Genomic DNA, 19,881 nt, shown 5'->3' with positions numbered 1-19,881 from the left:
ATGTTAGACAGTGCAGCAGAAATCAGTATAGCCCGCAAGATCCTGATGAGTCATCTCGAGACAATGGACACGAATGAATACATTCAGGTTGAAACTGCCGACACCAGAGTTAGCGAGCCCCATAAGATATACGAAATAACATTACGTATAGAGGGTGATAAGACTAGGAAAATAAGGGGTCTATTTTGGGATAAACTCTCAAAAGGCTATGACATTCTGTTAGCTGAAAAAGATTGGCCCCCAGAGTTTGTCAGGGAGTGCCCTCGTTGCGAAGAAATGATTATGCCTGCCTTCTCGAATCACATTCCGATTCACAAAAAATATACTTATGCAAGGAAATGGGCAGTGGCCCAGGCACCGGAATTATATATAAATCATGTAGGATGGGATGAGGACTCTCCTCCTCACAAAATCCAGTTAAAAAGTGAACCGACTGCACAAAGGCAGTATCCCATTAAGCAAGAAGCTAAAAAAGAAGCCAGGGAGATTTTAGATCAACTTGAATACCAGGGGGTGATTGAAACATGCATCTCTCAAATGAACAATCCTTTGTTTCCTGTCTCCAAACCAGGCAATTCATATCGTCTAGTTTTGGACTACAGACAATGAACAACATAGTTAGGAAAAAATATAAAACGACATTAGACATATCTAATGGTTTCTTTTGTCAAAACATTGCACCAGAAAGCAGATACTGGACCACTTTCTCAGTAATGGGGTCTCAGAAAAATTTCTGTAGGCTCCCACAGGGGTTCAAGAACAGCCCAGGACTATTCTCAGCCAGAGTAACAGAGTTACTACAAATATATGATGATGAGGCATTATCTTACGTAGATGATATCTATCTCACAGACGACGACTTGGAGACTCACTTGAAAAGAGTGAACACCATTATACTTGGGTTCGCAGCAGAGGGTTACAAATTCAACTTTAAAAAGTCTCGAATTGCCCATCTGACAGTATTATTTTTAGGATACGAATTATCAAGTGAAGGAAAAAGCCTAGCGGACAACTTCTTAGAGAAGTGCGCTGTACTCCAAGCTCCAAAAACGCTGAAGAACTTACAATCGATTCTAGGTTTTCTGAATTTCAGAAGAACTTACATTCTAAATTACGCGGAGAGGGTTAAACCTCTCTACGAACTAATTAAACCTGATTTTAAACAAATCACTTGGACTCAAAAACACACAGAAATTTTGAGATCACTGCAAATAGACATGTTAGCAAAAACAAAATTAGATACACGTGACAACACACGCAATCTTGTAATCCGAGTCATCCCAGGAAGATGCGGATTCACGTACCTGACCTCTAATGAGGGAGAAAAGGTACCAATTTCAATTAAATCTCACTTGTACACACAAGCAGAAAAAACATTCAGTCCAACAGAAAATACTGTGAAAGCAGTAGAAATTGCATTAGCGAATGAACGAGAACTAGCACATGGCAAAAGGATCAGTATCCTCACAGCGGAATCCACCTTCGAGGCGCTATTCAGCCCAGTAAACCTGCCTACAGTGTCACTGGATCCAAAATGGATACAGTGTGTAGATTCTCTAGGAGCGGAAGATGTGAAATACTATTTCGCCCCACAATTAAAAAAACTGAATGATTTAGAATATGAAGAAGAATATCCTCTGCCAATCGAACTTCTGCCTCTCCCACAGTACGCCTGTATAATCTATACAGATAGATTTGTACAACATTTCAACGTAGAGAGTAAGTAAGTTTATTATGCATAGTTAATTAAAACCAGTGCAAAGCGTATTACAATCAGTAAACATAAGAAAAAAGTAAAATAATATATACATTAAAAAATCATTAAGATTTGTGCATTATTCTCGTCGTTAAAAAGCGTACACAGAAAAACCCAGTCTGATTAGCAAGGAGCAGTTGTCTTTAAGGCGGGGCAGCGTATTCCTGTGAGTCCTGTAGGCCGCCTACATGTTATCTATGACAATTTTTGCTCGATCATTGCAAGGAACTTAACGTATCTGCAATTCAGTTGCGTGTTCGAAGGGTTCAGGCAGGCGAGAACCGCTTGCCTTCTTGTGCAAGTTCCTAGCTGCTTAAGCTGGGCCTTTATGAGCTGTTGACGGGCTGGCCGTAGCTCTTCGCAAAGGCAGGTCAGATGAAGTATATCGCCCTTGTCTGTTTTGCAAAAAGGACAGACTTCGTGGCCGTTTCTCCTGAGCCATGGTGGAAGATACTCTCCACTGGGCAGAACCCCTAGTCTATGTTTCAAGAACTTCAATTTTATTGTCTTAGGATAACCCTGGCTGAAGTAGGGTTGTGGTATCAGCGTTTTATAAGAGTTTAATGACATCCAGGCATGGTTTCTTTTAGCGAATGTGGCCTTGTCCTCTAGTAAGGATAGTGTTTTAACGGTTTTCCAGACTAGTTTTTTAAATGAGTTGTGCCCGAGTTGCATGTAGAGAGTAAATCCTACGATGCAGCCTATGCGATTGTTAAAGGTCGTTAGCTGTGCGGTAAATTCAGACCGAAAATAACAAAAACTGAATCAGTTCGATACTGTTCGGCTCAGAGAGCTGAAATCAGATGTTTAAAGATGGCGCTTGAAAATGCAGAACGTGAATTCCCGACACTAATCGTGTGAGATTCTCATTTATGCGTCAACTCTTACAATAATAAGTTGCAGAGCTGGATTGAAAATGATTACAAAGATGACAGGTGCCACAATAAAGCATAAATTGCTCTGGAAACAGGTAGCTCTTTTACAGAAAGAACTACAAAAGACTCATGTGATACACACTCTGAGTCATCAACGAGATGGCGTTCACGTTGCAGGGAATTCATTGGCTAATACAGCCACAGCGGAAGCAACTAAACCGGCTTCCGTAGCCACAAAAAAGCGTGCAGAAAAACACAGACGGGGAAACTATGCTGGCAGTCAAAACGTCCGTAAAAGGCGACTGTGCAGCACTACCCGTGAACGGATTGGTGTCAGTACAACGCGATGTATTACAACGCGTTCCGTTACAACGCGATTTTTACATCGCAAATACCATTACAATGCATGCCATTACAACGCATGGCATTACATAGCAGATACTTTTACAACGCATGGCATTACATCGTAAGTATAGGTAAGTATATCTTTTTTAAAAAAAATGTAATAAAGTTAATTAAATTAATTTAAAATAATAAAAATAATATAACATTTTTTAAACAGTAATTAATTTAATTATAGTAATTTAATAAATATTAAAATTGATATTAATTTAATATATTTAAAATAATATAATTAATAAAATATAAAAAATTTAAAAATAGAAAATAATATAATGTAATTAATTACAATAAAGATAATTATAATTTAATTAAATTATAAATAATACATAATATAATTATATTTAATATAATTAAAAGAATTTAATTAATTAAACATTTTTAAGTAATATAATTTAATTATAATCGTTTATTAATACAATTAAATTAATAATTGTAAATATAGTTATTAATGTAATTAAATTAAATAAAATTAATTTAATTAATTTAATTTATAATTTAATTATAATCGTTTATTGATACAATTAAATTAATAATTGTAAATATAGTTATTAATGTAATTAAATTAAATAAAATTAATTTAATTAATTTAATTTATATAAAGTCGTAATACCCCTGTACCCCAAAACCCAAACCCTGCCCTAAAACCTAAAAACACCCCTGTACCCCAAAACCCAAACCCTGCCCTAAAACCTATAAACACCCCTGTACCCCAAAACCCAAACCCTGCCCTAAAACCTAAAAACACCCCTGTACCCCAAAACCCAAACACTGCCCTAAAACCTAAAAACACCCCTGTACCCCAAAACCCAAACCCTGCCCTAAAACCTAAAAACACCCCTGTACCCCAAAACCCAAACCCTGCCCTAAAACCTAAAAACACCCCTGTACCCCAAAACCCAAACCCTGCCCTAAAACCTAAAAACACCCCTGTACCCCAAAACCCAAACCCGGCCCTAAAACCTAAAAACACCCCTGTACCCCAAAACCCAAACACTGCCCTAAAACCTAAAAACACCCCTGTACCCCAAAACCCAAACCCTGCCCTAAAACCTAAAAACACCCCTGTACCCCAAAACCCAAACCCTGCCCTAAAACCTAAAAACACCCCTGTACCCCAAAACCCAAACCCTACCCTAAAACCTAAAAACACCCCTGTACCCCAAAACCCAAACACTGCCCTAAAACCTAAAAACACCCCTGTACCCCAAAACCCAAACCCTGCCCTAAAACCTAAAAACACCCCTGTACCCCAAAACCCAAACACTGCCCTAAAACCTAAAAACACCCCTGTACCCCAAAACCCAAACACTGCCCTAAAACCTAAAAATACCCCTGTACCCCAAAACCCAAACACTGCCCTAAAACCTAAAAATACCCAAACACCCCAAAACATATACATCAGTACCCCAAAACATATACTCCTATACTCATACTTATTTTTAAAAATACTTAAATTAATATATTTAATTTATAATATTTAAAAACGAAATAAATATTTTTTAATAATTAATAATAATTAAATCAATTATAAAATATTAAATAAAATAAAAAAAAAATAATAATACTTACCAATACTTCCGATGTAATGGTATGCGTTGTAATAGCATCTGCTATGTAATGCCATGCGTTGTAATGGCATGCATTGTAATGGTATTTGCGATGTAATAGCTGCGTTGTAACAGCATTACGTTGTAAAAGATGCGTTGTAGCGGTAACACACCCCCCGTGAACTATCCACTCAATTATGCATACGTAATTGATGCAAACTCCGTTCCTTTTGCTCGAATCCCTGGAGTGGGGGATAGGGTAATTCCAAACATGAAACGGAGAGGTTTCCTATTACAGGAAGCACATATGGGGTTGGGTCTGAGACACCAAACAATCAGGGACTCTGAGAGAATTGGAATCAGAGTACTGGTGGCCGGAAATGAGTGAAGGTATTCATGAGTTTGCAAAAAACTGTGAAGACTGCAATAGAGATCGCAGTGGAGAACCGGCCAGTGTAGTGTCAGAAGCCCTAATAGAAAGCATTAGGCGATCTGCGCAATCAAACAAGAGAAACGCGTCCCATTGTACATCATGAAGGCTAAACCCACTTAAAAAATGTGGCCTCCAGCGCTCGGCTGACGCCAGAACGGTTATAAAAGATCTGCGAGTCTTTATCGGCACATACGCAATTTCCATGTTCCATTCTGACCAGGGTCCTACTTTCAGCTCTCGAGCTTATAAGGAGGCCATGGCCAGCATGGGCGTTGGCTTGCAGTATTCTTGTCCGTCACACCCCGAAGGGAACAGTGTGATAGAAAGAAAAAACCGGGACATAAAGCAATCTATAACAGCGAAGGTATTAGGTTCAGGTGCTGGGTGGGTCAAACATTTAATAAGTGTCCAGTTAAGCCTAAATAACTTGCCAAGAAATTGTCTAAAAGGTTTCAGCCCATACAAACTATTGTTCGGAACTAGAATGCGAATTCAGGACTTAGATTGTCAGGTATCAGTGGTACAAGATAAGAAAACAGACTTTGACATCAAAGATCGTTTGGCTGTTTTACAGGACTGGAACGAAACAAGAAAATCCTTAAGCAACATAAAGTTAAAGCAACAGCCAGCTACCACTGACGAGGCACCACCAGCCCCAGCAAGGCCTGTCTGGATTCCAGACCGAAGTTTTTAAAAGAGGCTTTCCAGGTGTACATCCCCAAAAAGAATCTAAGATCAGCAGCTAGCTATCTTTTGACCGTCCCCCGGACAAGAACGGCTACTTGGGGTGATAGACGATTCTTGGTAACAGCTCCCGTGCTTTGGAACTCACTTCCTTTGCACATTAAAACTGCTCCCACCCTTATTAATTTCCGCAAATCACTGAAGACTTGGCTTTTCAATCAATGAGAACGTGCTCTGATTGGTGCTGTAATCCTGAGTATTTGCTGCGCCTAGACACCTTAGGGTATTAGTTGCGCACTAAAAATTCCATAAATAAATAAATAAAGATTGGGGATCTACTCAGAGAAAAAATAGCGGTGAAAAAGGAATTTGGGCCTTCTTACAGAAAAGCAGTACCTGTCTTAGCAATCAACGGAACAAGATCAGTAGTACTACAGCCCCTTGCTGGTAAAAAGGAGAACAGAGTTGTATCAATCGACCTGGTAAAACCACAAGCATGTGGCCTATAATCAACAGTAGGCCCAGTGGACTCCCGAGAAACAACAGAATACCCAAACTTGCAACAATCCAAGAGGTTCAAACTGAAAGACTAATCACATTCGATCAGCCTGCAGTGCACTGAGAGGGACTATGCAATAATGCCATGGAACTCGTGCCTCTTGAGACACAGATTGAAACAGTTCGTCAAGAATCGGAGAAATGGCCCAGGAAAGGGGAGCTCAGGCCGGAGCTCTACCCTACCATGTCCATCTCCATTGCGTGCCAAGCCACGCCCCGCACAGGTGGGTGCTCTGTTGTCGGTTCTTCTCACTCTCCTCTTCTCGGGCCCGATCCTCTCCTACCAGGGCTAGCACCAGTGCAGCGCCATTTCTACCCCTCTTCGCGTCTATCTTGGTCTTGTGTTGAAGACCGTTTCTTGGCTTTGCGGTTTCCTTTTGCTGTGGTGGGGTACCTCAGTCTGTGTTCCTGATGTTCTGGCGTCCGTGCTTGTAGTTTGGCTGTTACGCTGCTTTAGTTTCGCTCAATAAATCGCCGTTATTTCCCTCGGGTTGATGGAGGTAACGGACTCAGGCGCCCGTCCTCATTGCTGTCCAAGCAACGCCACCCCCCCAAAAAAAAAAAAAAAACACATTATTTTCCTTAACAATATTATTTAAATACAGGTCCTGCCTCTTCCTGACTCTGAATAATAGAGTCGTATATGCGGGGAAGGCGTTCTTCCTTTTCATACCATCCACGCTCTGAACATATCAGGGTCTCACAAGATCTCCTGCTCTCATGAGACTGGGGATCTCGCCATGTTCTGACCTCACCTACTTAAACCTCGCCCATGTGTTCTTAATGCATCCCACTGAGGAGGACCAAGGAGGGGTAGGTTGGAGCTGACACTCGCAGAGAAAGATCAGTGATGCTGCCACGAGAAGACCGCATATAAGTGGTGCCTTGCAATCATATCTGCGCGGGGAGCAGTGGCATCTTAAGGATTAGTGGGGCCCTGGGTAATATATATTTTGGGGCCGGCCTGTTTGGAACAACTTTACACTTATTACCAACTTGTTGGCTAATTCACGCCCTCATAAGCATAGCTGCCGAGGTTTCAGATTGCTATGTGTGACATTTTCAGAATATCAGTGTAATTATGATTGACATTTCAACGACTATAAGTGACACTTTCTTGCGAGCAAAATCAAGCACTGAAGACGAGAGAAACACAAATATAAAAAATTACACTCATTTCAGCAACCAGAAACTCTAAGTTAACTGTTGCAAAGCATAAGATATAAGTGTTAAACGGCTTTCATTTATCAGACTCTAGCCAAAATTTCAGAAAATAGATAAAGCGGTCTGGAAGACGTTCATAATTTAATTTTAACTCACAGACTCACTCAACTGCCGCCGGCGAAATGAGCAGTAAGCACCGCTGCATTGGAAAGCGGAGAGTGGGAGGTCACAGCTAAGCATGCTTAAAGCAAATTTTATTTTGAGTCAGATTAAGACTCTCTAGAGGCGCCCTGTCTAAGACTGACAAACCGTACAGTAACAGTGTGTGCTCCATGCTCCAGCAGCCGCCGTGATCCGTGGGGTTAGGTCCGGCGGTCACGGGGATTCATTGATAAATGACAGGGTGGCAGTGTGAGCAGTGCCACTGCAGCAGCCTGAGTCCCACAAACTTTACTTAACCCCTTCGCTGTGGGGGTTATTCCCCCCTGTGCTGGGGGGGTAGAGGCGTGCACAGCGCCCGCATGCTCATGATGAGCTGAGCTCGTCATGAGCTACAGTGCTCCTGTGCTCATGACTAGCTCAGCTGGTCACAGGTGCATTGGCTCAGTGGAACGTTCAGCACAGCGGGGGAATTCTCCCCGCACCTGAGCGTTCCACGGGCCATGCACCAGAGCACCGTGGCTTATGACGAGCTCAGCTCGTCATGAGCTTGGAAGAGGTTAAAACTGCAGCCACCCATTCGCACAGCCGCAGCGGGTAGCAGGACGTGACGTCCTGCGCAGCAGAGTGCATATTAAAGTCACTATGGCCGTTTGCGATTCGTAAATGCAGAAATTCGGCGCATTTCGGCGTTTGCGAATCGCAAACGGCGTTTTGATATGTAGGTGCCACTTAGCAAAATAAGGAATCGCAAAAATTGCGATTCCTTATTTTTCTTATAGCATTTAAGGAATCGCAATATTGCGATTCCTTAAATGCTATGTAGGGATGCTTTAAAAATTGCGATTTTTGCATAAGGAATCACAAAATACCACCTAGATGGTATTTTGGGAATTCCTTAAAAAATGCATTTTTAAAAAAAATTAAAAGTGCCATGTGGCGCACAGACATGCCCTTAGGGCATGTATGTGCGCCACATGTACTTACAGACACATTTCAGGGGTGCAACAAGTGCCCTTTGGACACCCTGGCACCCTTGGAATTGCGATACTCAAATTGCGATTTTCTATGAGAAAATCGCAATTTGAGAATGTATCCCCATTCATTCCCGTGGGCCTCTAGAAATTGGACACTCATTCCTTAATTGCGATTCGCAATTTGCAAATCGCAATTAAGGAAGGTTAGAGATTCGCAAAAAAATTGCCAATTTTTACCTACATTCCATTTTGCTATTCTCAAATAGCGATTCCTTAAAAATTGCTATTTGGGAATCGCAAAATGGAAATTACCTACATATGACCCCAAGTCACTATTCTGAGTTGGCTGATCATGTCTCGGTAGCAGCCTTTGCTCACAGCCTCTCCTGACACATTACTCAGTCAGAAGGTAATGCCACGGAAATACTATTGATACATTGTATCCTGTTAGCAAGTAGCTTAGCCTCAGCCAGCACCCAAAGCCTCCCGGGCGCAGAGCGCTCACCACGGCGTTCTGCCACTTCAGCTGCTTTCACAGTCAGCATAGCAGCGCTACGGCTGTGGTAGGCGCTATGCCTATTATGCGTGACTTTGCATTTCAATGCGGTGATGCAGACCACCACACTGAAATGTGGTAATCTAAAACCTGATGCGGGGTACTTGGCAGGGTTGCATAATTCCGAAGAATATTTAATTATTAAACCTTCAGAAACGGAGACTCGCAATAACAGACACAAGCTCAAGCTGCCTGGTGAACTCCAACCAATATAGTACCCAAAGAAAGCACTAACAAATAGTCATTTGTTTTTTCCATTTGGAACTAGCTTTTTATTTACTTTCAACAACATTGTGTAGCTAGTTTGTTACTCTCATCGAAGGAAAACCATGCTTTTGGATGGCCTTTTAAATGTTAAATTAAGATAAATGAGAAATGCATATAGAACTGCAAATGGTTGCTTTTAGTTTTTACGAATATTTATAATCACAAATGTACTCCCTTCACTACTGGAAATCCTGCTGCAATAGTGAAAATAAAGTGCTTCTCTTAGAATTTCCTTTCCATATGTAAAAATCTAATAAGATTCTCCTTTCACCCTCTTCTCCTCTTTACTTCTCTGGGCAGACAGGTACAAGTGACCCTGCTGAGTAGAAGAAGTGAGATGGAGCACTATACAGGACTAGATAGACAAACGCATAAAGAGGGCAGGAGAGCAATTGACGAACACTAGACTTAATAAGAGGAAGAGATAGAGAAATGTGAGGCAGAAAGAGAAGTGAAGTAAATAGATAAAGGTGTGGTAGCAAGAAGGAAAAATAGAGAGGTAGAAAAGGGAACGTTGTAGAGCGTGTCGAGAGAAATAGAGATAGGCAGAAGGGAATGTAGATCTAGGCAGTGGAGAAAATTACCCCAAAAGATGAGGTAGGGAGAGGTAACAGAAAAAAAATTGACATTGACAGTGGTAATGGCAGTGAAAAGTAAGGTTAGGCAGAGAGACTTGAAACAAGACAGAGATGTGAGGTAGCGAGAGAGCAGAATGAGAAGAGGTATAGAAATACGGGCCAAGAAAAGAGTAGTGTAACAGAGAGAGTTAGAGAAAGAGGTAAGGGATAGAAAGATGAATGTGGTGTAAGGCAAAAAGAGGATGTTCAAAGACATACATGAATGAAAACGCGAAAGAGAGTTTGGGGTTATACAGAGGTAGAGAGTTGTGAGAGAAAGAGAGAAGTTAAAGAGGTGAGTGGTAAGTTAGGGAAAGGGCTAAGAGTGAGGTAGAGAGGTAAGACATGGAGAGAGAGATAGAGAAGAGCAGTACATCTAGAGATGGGGTTGTCTGAGTAGTGAAATAGATGGAGGAGTGATAAATTGAGGTCATGTGGCCAAATAACTGGGGTACAGGGAGAGGGGTGAGGTAGAGAGTAGCAAGAGGGGATCGAGAGTGACAGCTGTAGGCACAGAAAGCGATAGAGAGAGGGGCAAGGTCAGAAGAGTGAGTTAGGGGTAAATAAAGTCGAGTTTGGTGTACTGGGTATATTGAGAGAACGGTGACAGACAAAGGTGAGGTAGAGAGAACTGAGATACACAGAGAGGATGAAGGTATACAGTTATGTTGAGAGAGAGGTTTAAGATAGAAGAGGTGAGGTAAGTTAAGAGAAATAACAAAGAAAGATAATTTCAGTTTAATTTCTAAATGCCTGAGGGTGCGAGGGTTAAAAGTGTACAGGTTAGGAATACACTTTAAGGGGCAGATTTACAGTACTGCAAACAAAGTTGTTGCGCTGTGTTGCACAAGTGGGAGAAAGTACTGCCGATCCATATTTATACTGTCTTCCCCTGTGCTAGTGCACTTTACAGGTTGTATAGTGCCACACATGACCTTTGCACCACAGTGCAGAGGTGTGTGCCTGTTGTCTAGCATAGGAGTTGTATGGGAAGCATACTCTTCAAGTACTAAAGGCTACATCTAGACAGATTCTGAAACAATCCAAACATTGTATGTATGCTGTCTTGCACACATGTAAATTGTGGTATATTTGGAGAAATTAATCTTCATGTTAGTTCCAGTTTCTAAGAGGTGCTCTTTTTTACGCTAACCCAAATCTGACTAACCTACTAGATGGGTCTTTGCGCCAAAATACTAAGGACCTCATTCTCAAAGGTAAACTTATATTTTTGTGGAAGCTTATGATTTTTTGCAATTCACAAAGGAATTTCACAATTAGTATCTTTACGACTGCAGAGTTTCGGTACTCGTGGCGGAGCTTCCACAAATAAAAAGATAGGCAGTTGTAAAGATTCTGCTCATAAATGGCTTGTGAATTGTAAAGAATTAAAAACTTACACAAAGTGTGCATTTACCTTCATGAATCAGGCCCTATGTGTGTCTGAGCTAACCCACACAAGTTACACCTAGGTAATGCCTTTGTGGGCCCCAATAGGGAATCCCAGCAAGGAGGTGCAACTAACGGTCAAGAAAAGGAATGTGGAACATTCCAGTAGGCAAGCTCCCGCAAGGTTGGCAAGGCAAATACTACTTACCCACTTCATTTTTGTTTTTTGAAAACTTTATTGCACAGTGGTGTAGCTGGGGGAGGGGGGTTTAGTCCGTCCCTGGCGGCACTGCATTTGGGGGTGGCGGAGAGCACAAGGTACGTTTTCATTTTTTTATTCTCCGTCGTCATCTGTCGCCTCCGCCCCACTCATTGTCGTCTGTCCCCATCACATCCCCCCCTCTCCTACATGCTTCGTCCGTCACTGGGCAGAAAACACAGGGATTGCCCAGGACAGCTAAAGATCTAGCTACGCCATTGTTAATGCGCCAACCACAGAATCAGCGGTTATACGCCTTAAAGTTGTTTTCACCCATTTCAAGATGCCCGCTCGTGAGTGCACACACAGAGTGGCTATCACTTATAAATGGGTTAGTATTATTTTATAAAGTCATTAAAACGTGGTTGCAGCATCCCCTGCAGCCATCTTTCAAAGGGTTTGTTAAAATATTACAAATGCTTTTAGTGCGGTCATCTTTAATTTAATTTGTAATATTTTAATATATCTGTTCAAAGATGGCTGCTGAAGATGACTGCACATACATGACGGTTCTCTAATCCAAAAAAAGCATTGGCAAAGACAATTTGTTTCACTGCCAATACCTATCGGATTTGCAATTGTTTGTTATAGTTTATCAGAATAATGGTGATAGTGCTATATGAACTCGTGCTTTAACAGTTTGTATACCAAGGCTTCCAGCTTTTGTATTTGACTATCCCTCAATTTTCCTTTTCTAATGTAACCTGCTTTCTTCTAACTCCTGTGTAGTAGAAACGGGCCATCTGATGAACTTTAAATGCAATAGGGTGTGTATACCTACCTCAAATAGCATTGAGAAAAGGAAACTGTACAATTCTGACCTCCTCTAACCTGGTCTTTTCTGAGATAAGTTTGAAAAATATGGACTATTTACGCAATTTACAGCATAATATTCAGATACATTAGCTAAAAATCCAGGGCCTTATTTATGAGGCCTTCTGACAGTTTTGCGCTTCCGTTACATCACTTTTTGTGATGCATCAGTAGCGTAAAACATGCCTCCAGTTGCGCCCTATTTACAAAGTGATGCATCTAAGCAGATGCGTCACTTTGTAAACCCCTGCGCTACATTATACCTGTGTCAGGTATAATGTATGCAGGGTGGGCGTTCCCACGTAAGTAAACCATGTATAAGTGACGCAGTGAAATCTACGAAATTTCACTGCGCCATTTCTACGGTGCAAATGCGCCAATATCTTACTCCTGCCTCACAGCAGGCATAAGACTGACGCAGGCCCTTTGACATGGTGCTTGCCCCATGTGAAAGGACACATTGTTGGAGTTGCATCACTTTTGTGACACACTCTAGCAATGCGTCACTATTGCGCCTACAAATACGTCAGAAATACTGGCGTGTCTGTAACTCCTTGCAACATGATGCGTCATACTGTAAATATGACGCAGCCATCATGTCGCAAGGCGGGCGCAATGAAAAGTCACGCATCGCGGTTTTCACGCAGCGATGCATCACTTTTCATAAATGAGGCTCCCAGAGTGTCTGAATTACATTTTCTAATACTTTTGTGGTGGCTCAGCCAAGCCTTATCTTTCACTAGGGTTGAGGCTCACCCTCCTGAAGAGCATGACTTGGTGGTAGGCGAGTTTTCAGTGCAATTTCCCTGAAAATTGGATAAAGAGCTACAGGTAGGTAAAATATGTGGTCACGTCCCATGCTTTTTCAAATGCATTCTTTCACTTCATTTTTCCATTCGAACTCTTTAGTGTAGAATCTCATTTCTATGTTATGGCTGAGATTGTTCTTGGAATGGGCAAGGTGGAAAAATCAAAAGTATTGTACATTTTACAATCACAATCCACATAAAGCAAGCAAATCTCACAGGATCATACACAGGTTCTGTTATTCTGCTCAATAACTGAATTTATAGAATCAGAAAAGTTACACAAACTAATGAAGGTAAATACTGTCCGGTACCAAATAACCAAAATTAGCAATAAACCGCCTGATCTGAACAATACATATTCATCAAATACAAGTTTCAATTTCTTTAATGAAATGCAGTAATTTTGACATACATATCAGTTTACCTTTTTCTGAATAAAAGACATTTCAATATAAAATGTAGATTTTTAAATTTGCATAAGTACAATCAATTCTCACAAATAGCAGTTTGTCATTTTCAAGAAGGATATACAAAAGCTTGTCTCAAAATACAGGATTTTGATTTTGCGGATACATGATCTTTATCCCTCAAATGTAAGTCTGCAATTTCACCAAAAACTTTTTTTTACTACTGTTACATGTGGACAGATTCTGCTTCTGCTCATTATACCCATTTATCATATTCATCAAACAGCAGTGATACCCATGATATGGTGTGGACTCTCACAATCATCACCCCAGACATAGTTAGAATAATGTCAAGAAATCCCATAATATGGCAAAGATGTGGAACATCATGCCAGGGATAGACAGAACGTTGGCAAGAATGGCCATAATATGTCATGGATTGGTTACTATTAAGGCAAGGATAGCCAGAAATCGCCAAGATTGCCCCCGAATAGGATATGGGGCAAATGGAGACAATACCATGGCCTTGAGGTAGGGCACATAGGAGGCAACCCATAGAGGGGTAGAGGGCGGGGAGGGCGGGAGGGACCACCTGATAACGACGAGTACCCATACAAGACCGAGATGGTGACTCATTTAGAGACTCCGTGCATACGAGATGCTATATTGTGTTATGGGAGTGAGGGCAAGCACTACTACACTATACACGAATGGAACCGGCGGACTGGTGACGCATTGTTTGATGAACTTGGGAGCTGACTATCACCCCTTGAGGGGGACGTGCTATTAGTTTGTAGGGGGTAGGAGGGAAGGGGGGGGATGTTGTGGGAGAAAAAGACAAAAGCAGGATCATGGGGTTCCATGTGGAACGCGTAACATTAGAAACATTTGCACACTACTGGAATACCTAGGTGTTGCCGCCCGGCCTCCGGGTTGTGGGCATAACGGCTGTGGACAAATACCATGATGTAAGTTTGACATATTGGGATGGGCATGCCACAACTGTATTCTTTTCATACCTGCACAAAAATAAAGTTTAAAAAAAAAAAAGATTGCCCCCGAATAAGTCTATGATACTGACCTGTATACTAGGGATAGCTAGAAGATCACCACAAATGCCCACAATATGTCACGTATGGGCCAATGTTAAGTCAAGGATAGCCAACGCGTGGTAAAGAAAGCCCATAATATGTCAACAATGGGTAGCAGCATGCCTTTGACATTTTACACCTCCCAGTTACAGATGACTCGGAACTGATGTCCAATCAGAGAGATGTATGAAAAACAGTTGATACTTCTGTATTCAATATAGGCTTACATTTTCTGTCAGCTTGACAGGTGAGCATTTAATTGTTCTAAAATATTAACTTCTTATGATTACCTTGTATGGCCGTGGAATATCAGGCTTCTTAATTTTCATGTAGAGCAGACTTGAAACTGTTACAGCATATATTGTCCAGGTGCAAATACTTCATAAATAAAGCATAAAATTAGGTACACATCCTTTATCACACATTTTCTCATTCAAAACATCTAAGGAAAACACATTCTGAAAATGTTAGCATTTAAATATTTTAGCATACAATAGCTTTCTACTTTATCCAAACGTGCATGTTGCAGCTTATCTGAATCTGGTTTGTATTACTTTGACACAGATGTATGATATCTGCAATAATTCAATTATTTTAGATTCCAAGTAAATATTGTTGACTTATGCTAAACAAATTGATGGTTCAGGTGCCCCGACCCGACTGCAGGCAAAGGTTTGCCTTTGTAAGTTCAGAGATGCTGCAAGTGTTCATGGATATTTTATAAGCACTAGGCCTTAGAAGGGTTTGCAACTTACTCCACTATTTTAGCAGAGTGACCTAAAATGTTCAGTGTCATTTAGTAGACTTAGTTATCTTGTGGATCTAGATTTCTTTGACAGCTTTGCCCTTGGAGCTGCTACAGCCCAGCACATGCTTTCTACAAAAGACGTGTGCAATAAAGCCCCCTTACTGGCTGGAAAGTCTTGTAGCTAAGGGAGACAATAATGGCAAATTTCAATATATTAAGACTTAATTAACATATTTTCTATTATAGTCTTCATTTCAGGAATGCAGTGGGTGTGTTCATGATGAACAAAACCAAAAATGTCTGGATGGCAGTAATTAGTTTCATGCAGAGAAAGCCTGTGATCAACTGCAATGCCAGACAGGCCTTTTATTCCACGGGGCATTTCCCTTATTGTGTATGTGTGATGTAACGGATCTGACATCGAACTTCTATGTCCACGTATGCGAGTGGCAGTGTTGATGTAAGGGCCTATACAATCTATAGTTTTTCTGTCGATGGTGTGATACAGTGAGATTTGTGTTTATTTTAATTTTATTTTTTCACGAACATTGCAGTCAAACCAAATGATTGAGACTGGATAAAAAAATTGAAAGGAAGTAAAATGTAGAAGTCTCAGAATTTGAAAAATGATAGGTTTTGTGAAATTGCATTTTCTGATCTATTTCTAACAAGTACATCTTTGTAGATTTTGTTTAGGGACAGTTGTGCTGAATATTTCACCATTTGCACCATTTTACAAACTTGTCTTCAGGCGGGTGAAGGGCAACACCCCTTGCTTGATATACTATGAATGTATTCGAATTTTTCCTCGCTGCCTTCTCAGAACCTATGGCTCTTAGCAAACTTGTGTGAAAATGCCCCAAGTGGCCCATTTATCCAATTTCTTTCCAGGGGGAAATCCAGGGGGAAATCCACTCCAAATCTTGTGAAGAAAGTTAATCTTGCTAAGTTAGAAAATTGAGGGTATTCCCAAATATTTTCCACGCCCTTCCACGCACAAAAAGCATATGAAGTGCTGTTCCTGCAAAAGGCAAATAAAGAGCCTTATCGCCATATCAGCAGTGGCAGTCGAGCGCAGTGACCTCAGCTGTCCAATCATCGTATTAAGAATTAGGCAGATCAGCTTTGTGAAGTCTGCCTCTGGACTGCAGAGACTGAAAGTGGACTGGCGAACCCTGGGATCGCTACTGGGGAAAGACAGACGAAAAGGGCAGTACAGGGGAGCTGCACCACCATGCGTATTACAAGTTGCCTGTTCCACGAGCAGACCACAGCGGTCCCGACTGCCAGCTTTAAGGTGTTATGTTATGTTATGTTATGTTAGTATGAATTTGTAGAGCGCACGTTCACCCTGGGGTTTCTTGGCCCTGTGTACCGCTGGGGAACCAGTCCTGGCTTTCCCTGTGAGATGGTCCCTATTGGGCATCCCCAAGGTGAAGCCAGGCATCCCCGGCAGAGAGGGGGCCGTTGTGGAGATTAGGCAAGCTATTGCCCAGAGTTGCAGCGTGGGACCCATGGTTAGAGAGGCACCGAGGCGAGATTTATCGAGCCCGCTGACATTGGTTCCTTACCCTGCCGCGTCGGGAATTGAACCCTGGTCCCGGGCCGTCCTCTGCTTCTGGGTCTGCCGCCTCTAACCGGTGAGCCACACTTCTCCTCTCAAGGTGGCGGGGATGAAGGATTTGTACTCACTGGTTTCTTCTTCTTCCAGGCACATTCCAGCACAGATCCCTTTCTCCAAGTCCCCCCTTTACAGCAGGATCTTCACCCCAAGGATTACGACCCTGTGTGTGGGGATCTACAGGGGAGTCCTTTTCAGACCATATACCCATTGAAAGGACGGTCCACATATGGGCCGAACCCCGCTAATGGGTATATGGTATTGTCCCACATATATCATGTATATGTGTGGATCCAACACATAAGCAGTAGAAATGAACTCACAGGTATCTATATGTTTAGCAATAGTACTCACCATTGCTGCAAGATCCCCCGCCCTGTGGTCAACTCCTAATACGGCGGTCTTTGGACTGCCAGCACCGTGGGCTGCTAGTGGGGGCGGACATGGTCCTACGGCGGTCGGACTGCCCAGTTCGTAATGAGGCCCCAAGTGTGCTTTCAGGATGGGAAGGGGTCTGGAAGAATCTTTTTCTTTCTAACGGTAGTGTAGGTGAAGAAATCTTTCCATAGGGAAAATAAAACCCTCTGCATAAAAAGGCGAAAGCCTTTGCAAGTCCAAATAAGCATTTGCGTTATGCATGATGATTATTTGCCTAATGCACCGTTTGCTTGAGCAAATGTAGTGCTGTATGTGTACTAACAGATTTATGTTAGTGCTTCATGGGACTTTTGTGAATCCCATTAAGTTCGAATTGAGAGACATCTGAGCATTCTGTGAATAAGGAAAAGTGTCACTTTAAAAGTGACTCTGTGAGCCCTGAGCCAAAGGAATTAACACCCCCATATTCAGCCTTTCCCCGAGATCTTTCTCCCATTTTATAGCTCAGTGCGATCTAGCTGATGGGCGTTGACAAGTTCGGGCAAAGTCAGTAGTTCTTGCTTTTATTTTGAGTCGACTAAAACACCCTTCTGCGGGATTTTGCAAAACAAAAAATAATTGATTTCTGGATAGACTGTGTGTATGGGTTAAAAAATTATGTGTGGTGATTTAGTCTTTTTGACATTTAAAATAGTATCTCAGGCTTTACGTTGCAAATTCGGCTTAGGAGAAAGAAGGATATATCAAACAGCCCATAGAATGAGGTGAAAGAAAGATTACTCCTTTGGGCCGAGTCATAGCTCACTCTGTGCATATTTTATTTAACATTTGTACATTTTACATTGGTTACAGCAGGGCTTGCAGAGAGTGAGCAGGTAAGCCACGCTTAAAAATAATGAGGGTCTAAGGGTGGCTAATATCAAATACCATTGCCAGGTGATAAACAATGTCACAGTTACGTGGCAGGACAATTTTTGCAAAATATAATCACCAAGAAGATATTTGCTCCATGGCCTGCATTCGGAAATATTTGGAATCACAATGTAACAGATCTCCCCACTCCTGATTCATTGAGCTTTTAACAAATTATATAAGCCACCATATTTCTGCAACTCAGACAAGTAGTACTATGTCTTTCTACATTTGGGTAGACAGAAGATCTGGACATACCTGCTGTAATTGATTATGCTGCTGAAGTTGCCCTGTATTATTAAAATTATAGATGAAATGGCGGTGAATATCAGAGCAGGGGATGGAGTCAGGCGTCGCACATGGATCATCGACAGAATTGCAGGCTCAATTAAAAAAAAGTAGATACATTAATAAAAACATTGCAATGCATGATACATTCTAAAAATATGAAATAAAAATATTGGTAATATTTCCTTTTCTTTTTGCCATCTGTCTGCTTTGGTAGAGCAATCAAGCAAATAAGGTTGTCAACGAAAAAAACCGTTTACAGTTGGCATGCAGATAATTGACAGTGATCACCAAAGGGACACATGACATAGTTTCTAAGTGACCTCATGTCCTGTGTGGAAACACATTTTCAGGTTGCCATAGACTTTTAGTAAAGAACACTTCAAGGGGCTTGTATTTGGCTTATTCCGTTATTAAAAGTGCCCTACGAGTGCCATCATACAAAGTGTTTTGGGTAAAATGAATGTACTGGCTAGCTGGTGGTATCACAAATGATGTGGGGCGACTTGTGAGCTACTCTGGGTGTAGTCAAAATCAATACAAATGAGAGGAAAAAAGCACCTGATAGTGCTTCAAGGCTATATTCGTTGTAATGTAACGCTATACAAATCTTTGTTAAGATACCATAATATTTCCCAGTGGTATTTAGCAGCTTAGCTTAGTTTGGCCCCAAGATTCCTGGGTTCTAATCCCAGCTGGGAAGCTTGACTGAAAGTCATGCGATTCTGGTCGAGTTATGTGCAATGTCTGAACTGTGTAAATCCCCACTTGATAATCTAGTCTCCTAATACTCACTATGAAAGGAAAGTGCTCCATTGCTCCTCAGGTAGGTTTGCATCATTATACGAATGCTAATAGACATTGTAAGTAATTGGGGTATTAGTTGAGGGGAATGAGTACCCATCTCGAGTATGAACCACAAACCATGTTAGGGTAAACCACTAAAGCCACTAAATAAACCTGAGCTCAAACCCTGGTCGCAATGGCATGGAGCAGAGAGGCTTAAGGTAGAGGCAATGTGCAAAGTCTTTATGCAGTACCAAAACAGCAATAAAATCAAAACACAACACAAGAAAAATCCCAAACCAATAAAGAAACAAAACAGTACATTTCAATAAATAAAATGACACCAAAACGACACAAATCCCATAAGGGATACTGGAGATCTGAA

The 19,881-nt window shown here is 41.4% G+C and overlaps 1 protein-coding gene across 2 annotated transcripts in view; it reads right to left on the bottom strand.

Moving 5' to 3' along the window:
- Nucleotides 1–19,881, bottom strand: part of LOC147707089 (b(0,+)-type amino acid transporter 1-like) — a 478,142-nt gene that overhangs the window by 47,539 nt on the left and 410,722 nt on the right. For both annotated transcript variants that reach the window (XM_086926281.1, XM_086926280.1), the window contains exons 4-5: nucleotides 18,681–18,805; nucleotides 15,054–15,141 (exon numbers count right to left, since the gene is read on the bottom strand). In XM_086926281.1, coding sequence (XP_086782407.1) covers nucleotides 15,054–15,141; nucleotides 18,681–18,805 — 213 coding nt within the window. The remainder of the gene's footprint in view (nucleotides 1–15,053; nucleotides 15,142–18,680; nucleotides 18,806–19,881) is intronic.

Source organism: Lissotriton vulgaris, chromosome 6 (genome assembly GCF_964263255.1).
Source record: "Lissotriton vulgaris chromosome 6, aLisVul1.2, whole genome shotgun sequence".
NCBI classification, from domain to species: Eukaryota; Metazoa; Chordata; class Amphibia; order Caudata; family Salamandridae; genus Lissotriton; species Lissotriton vulgaris.
Note: the sequence above shows the minus strand (reverse complement) of the source record. Positions and strands in the feature narration are given on the sequence as shown.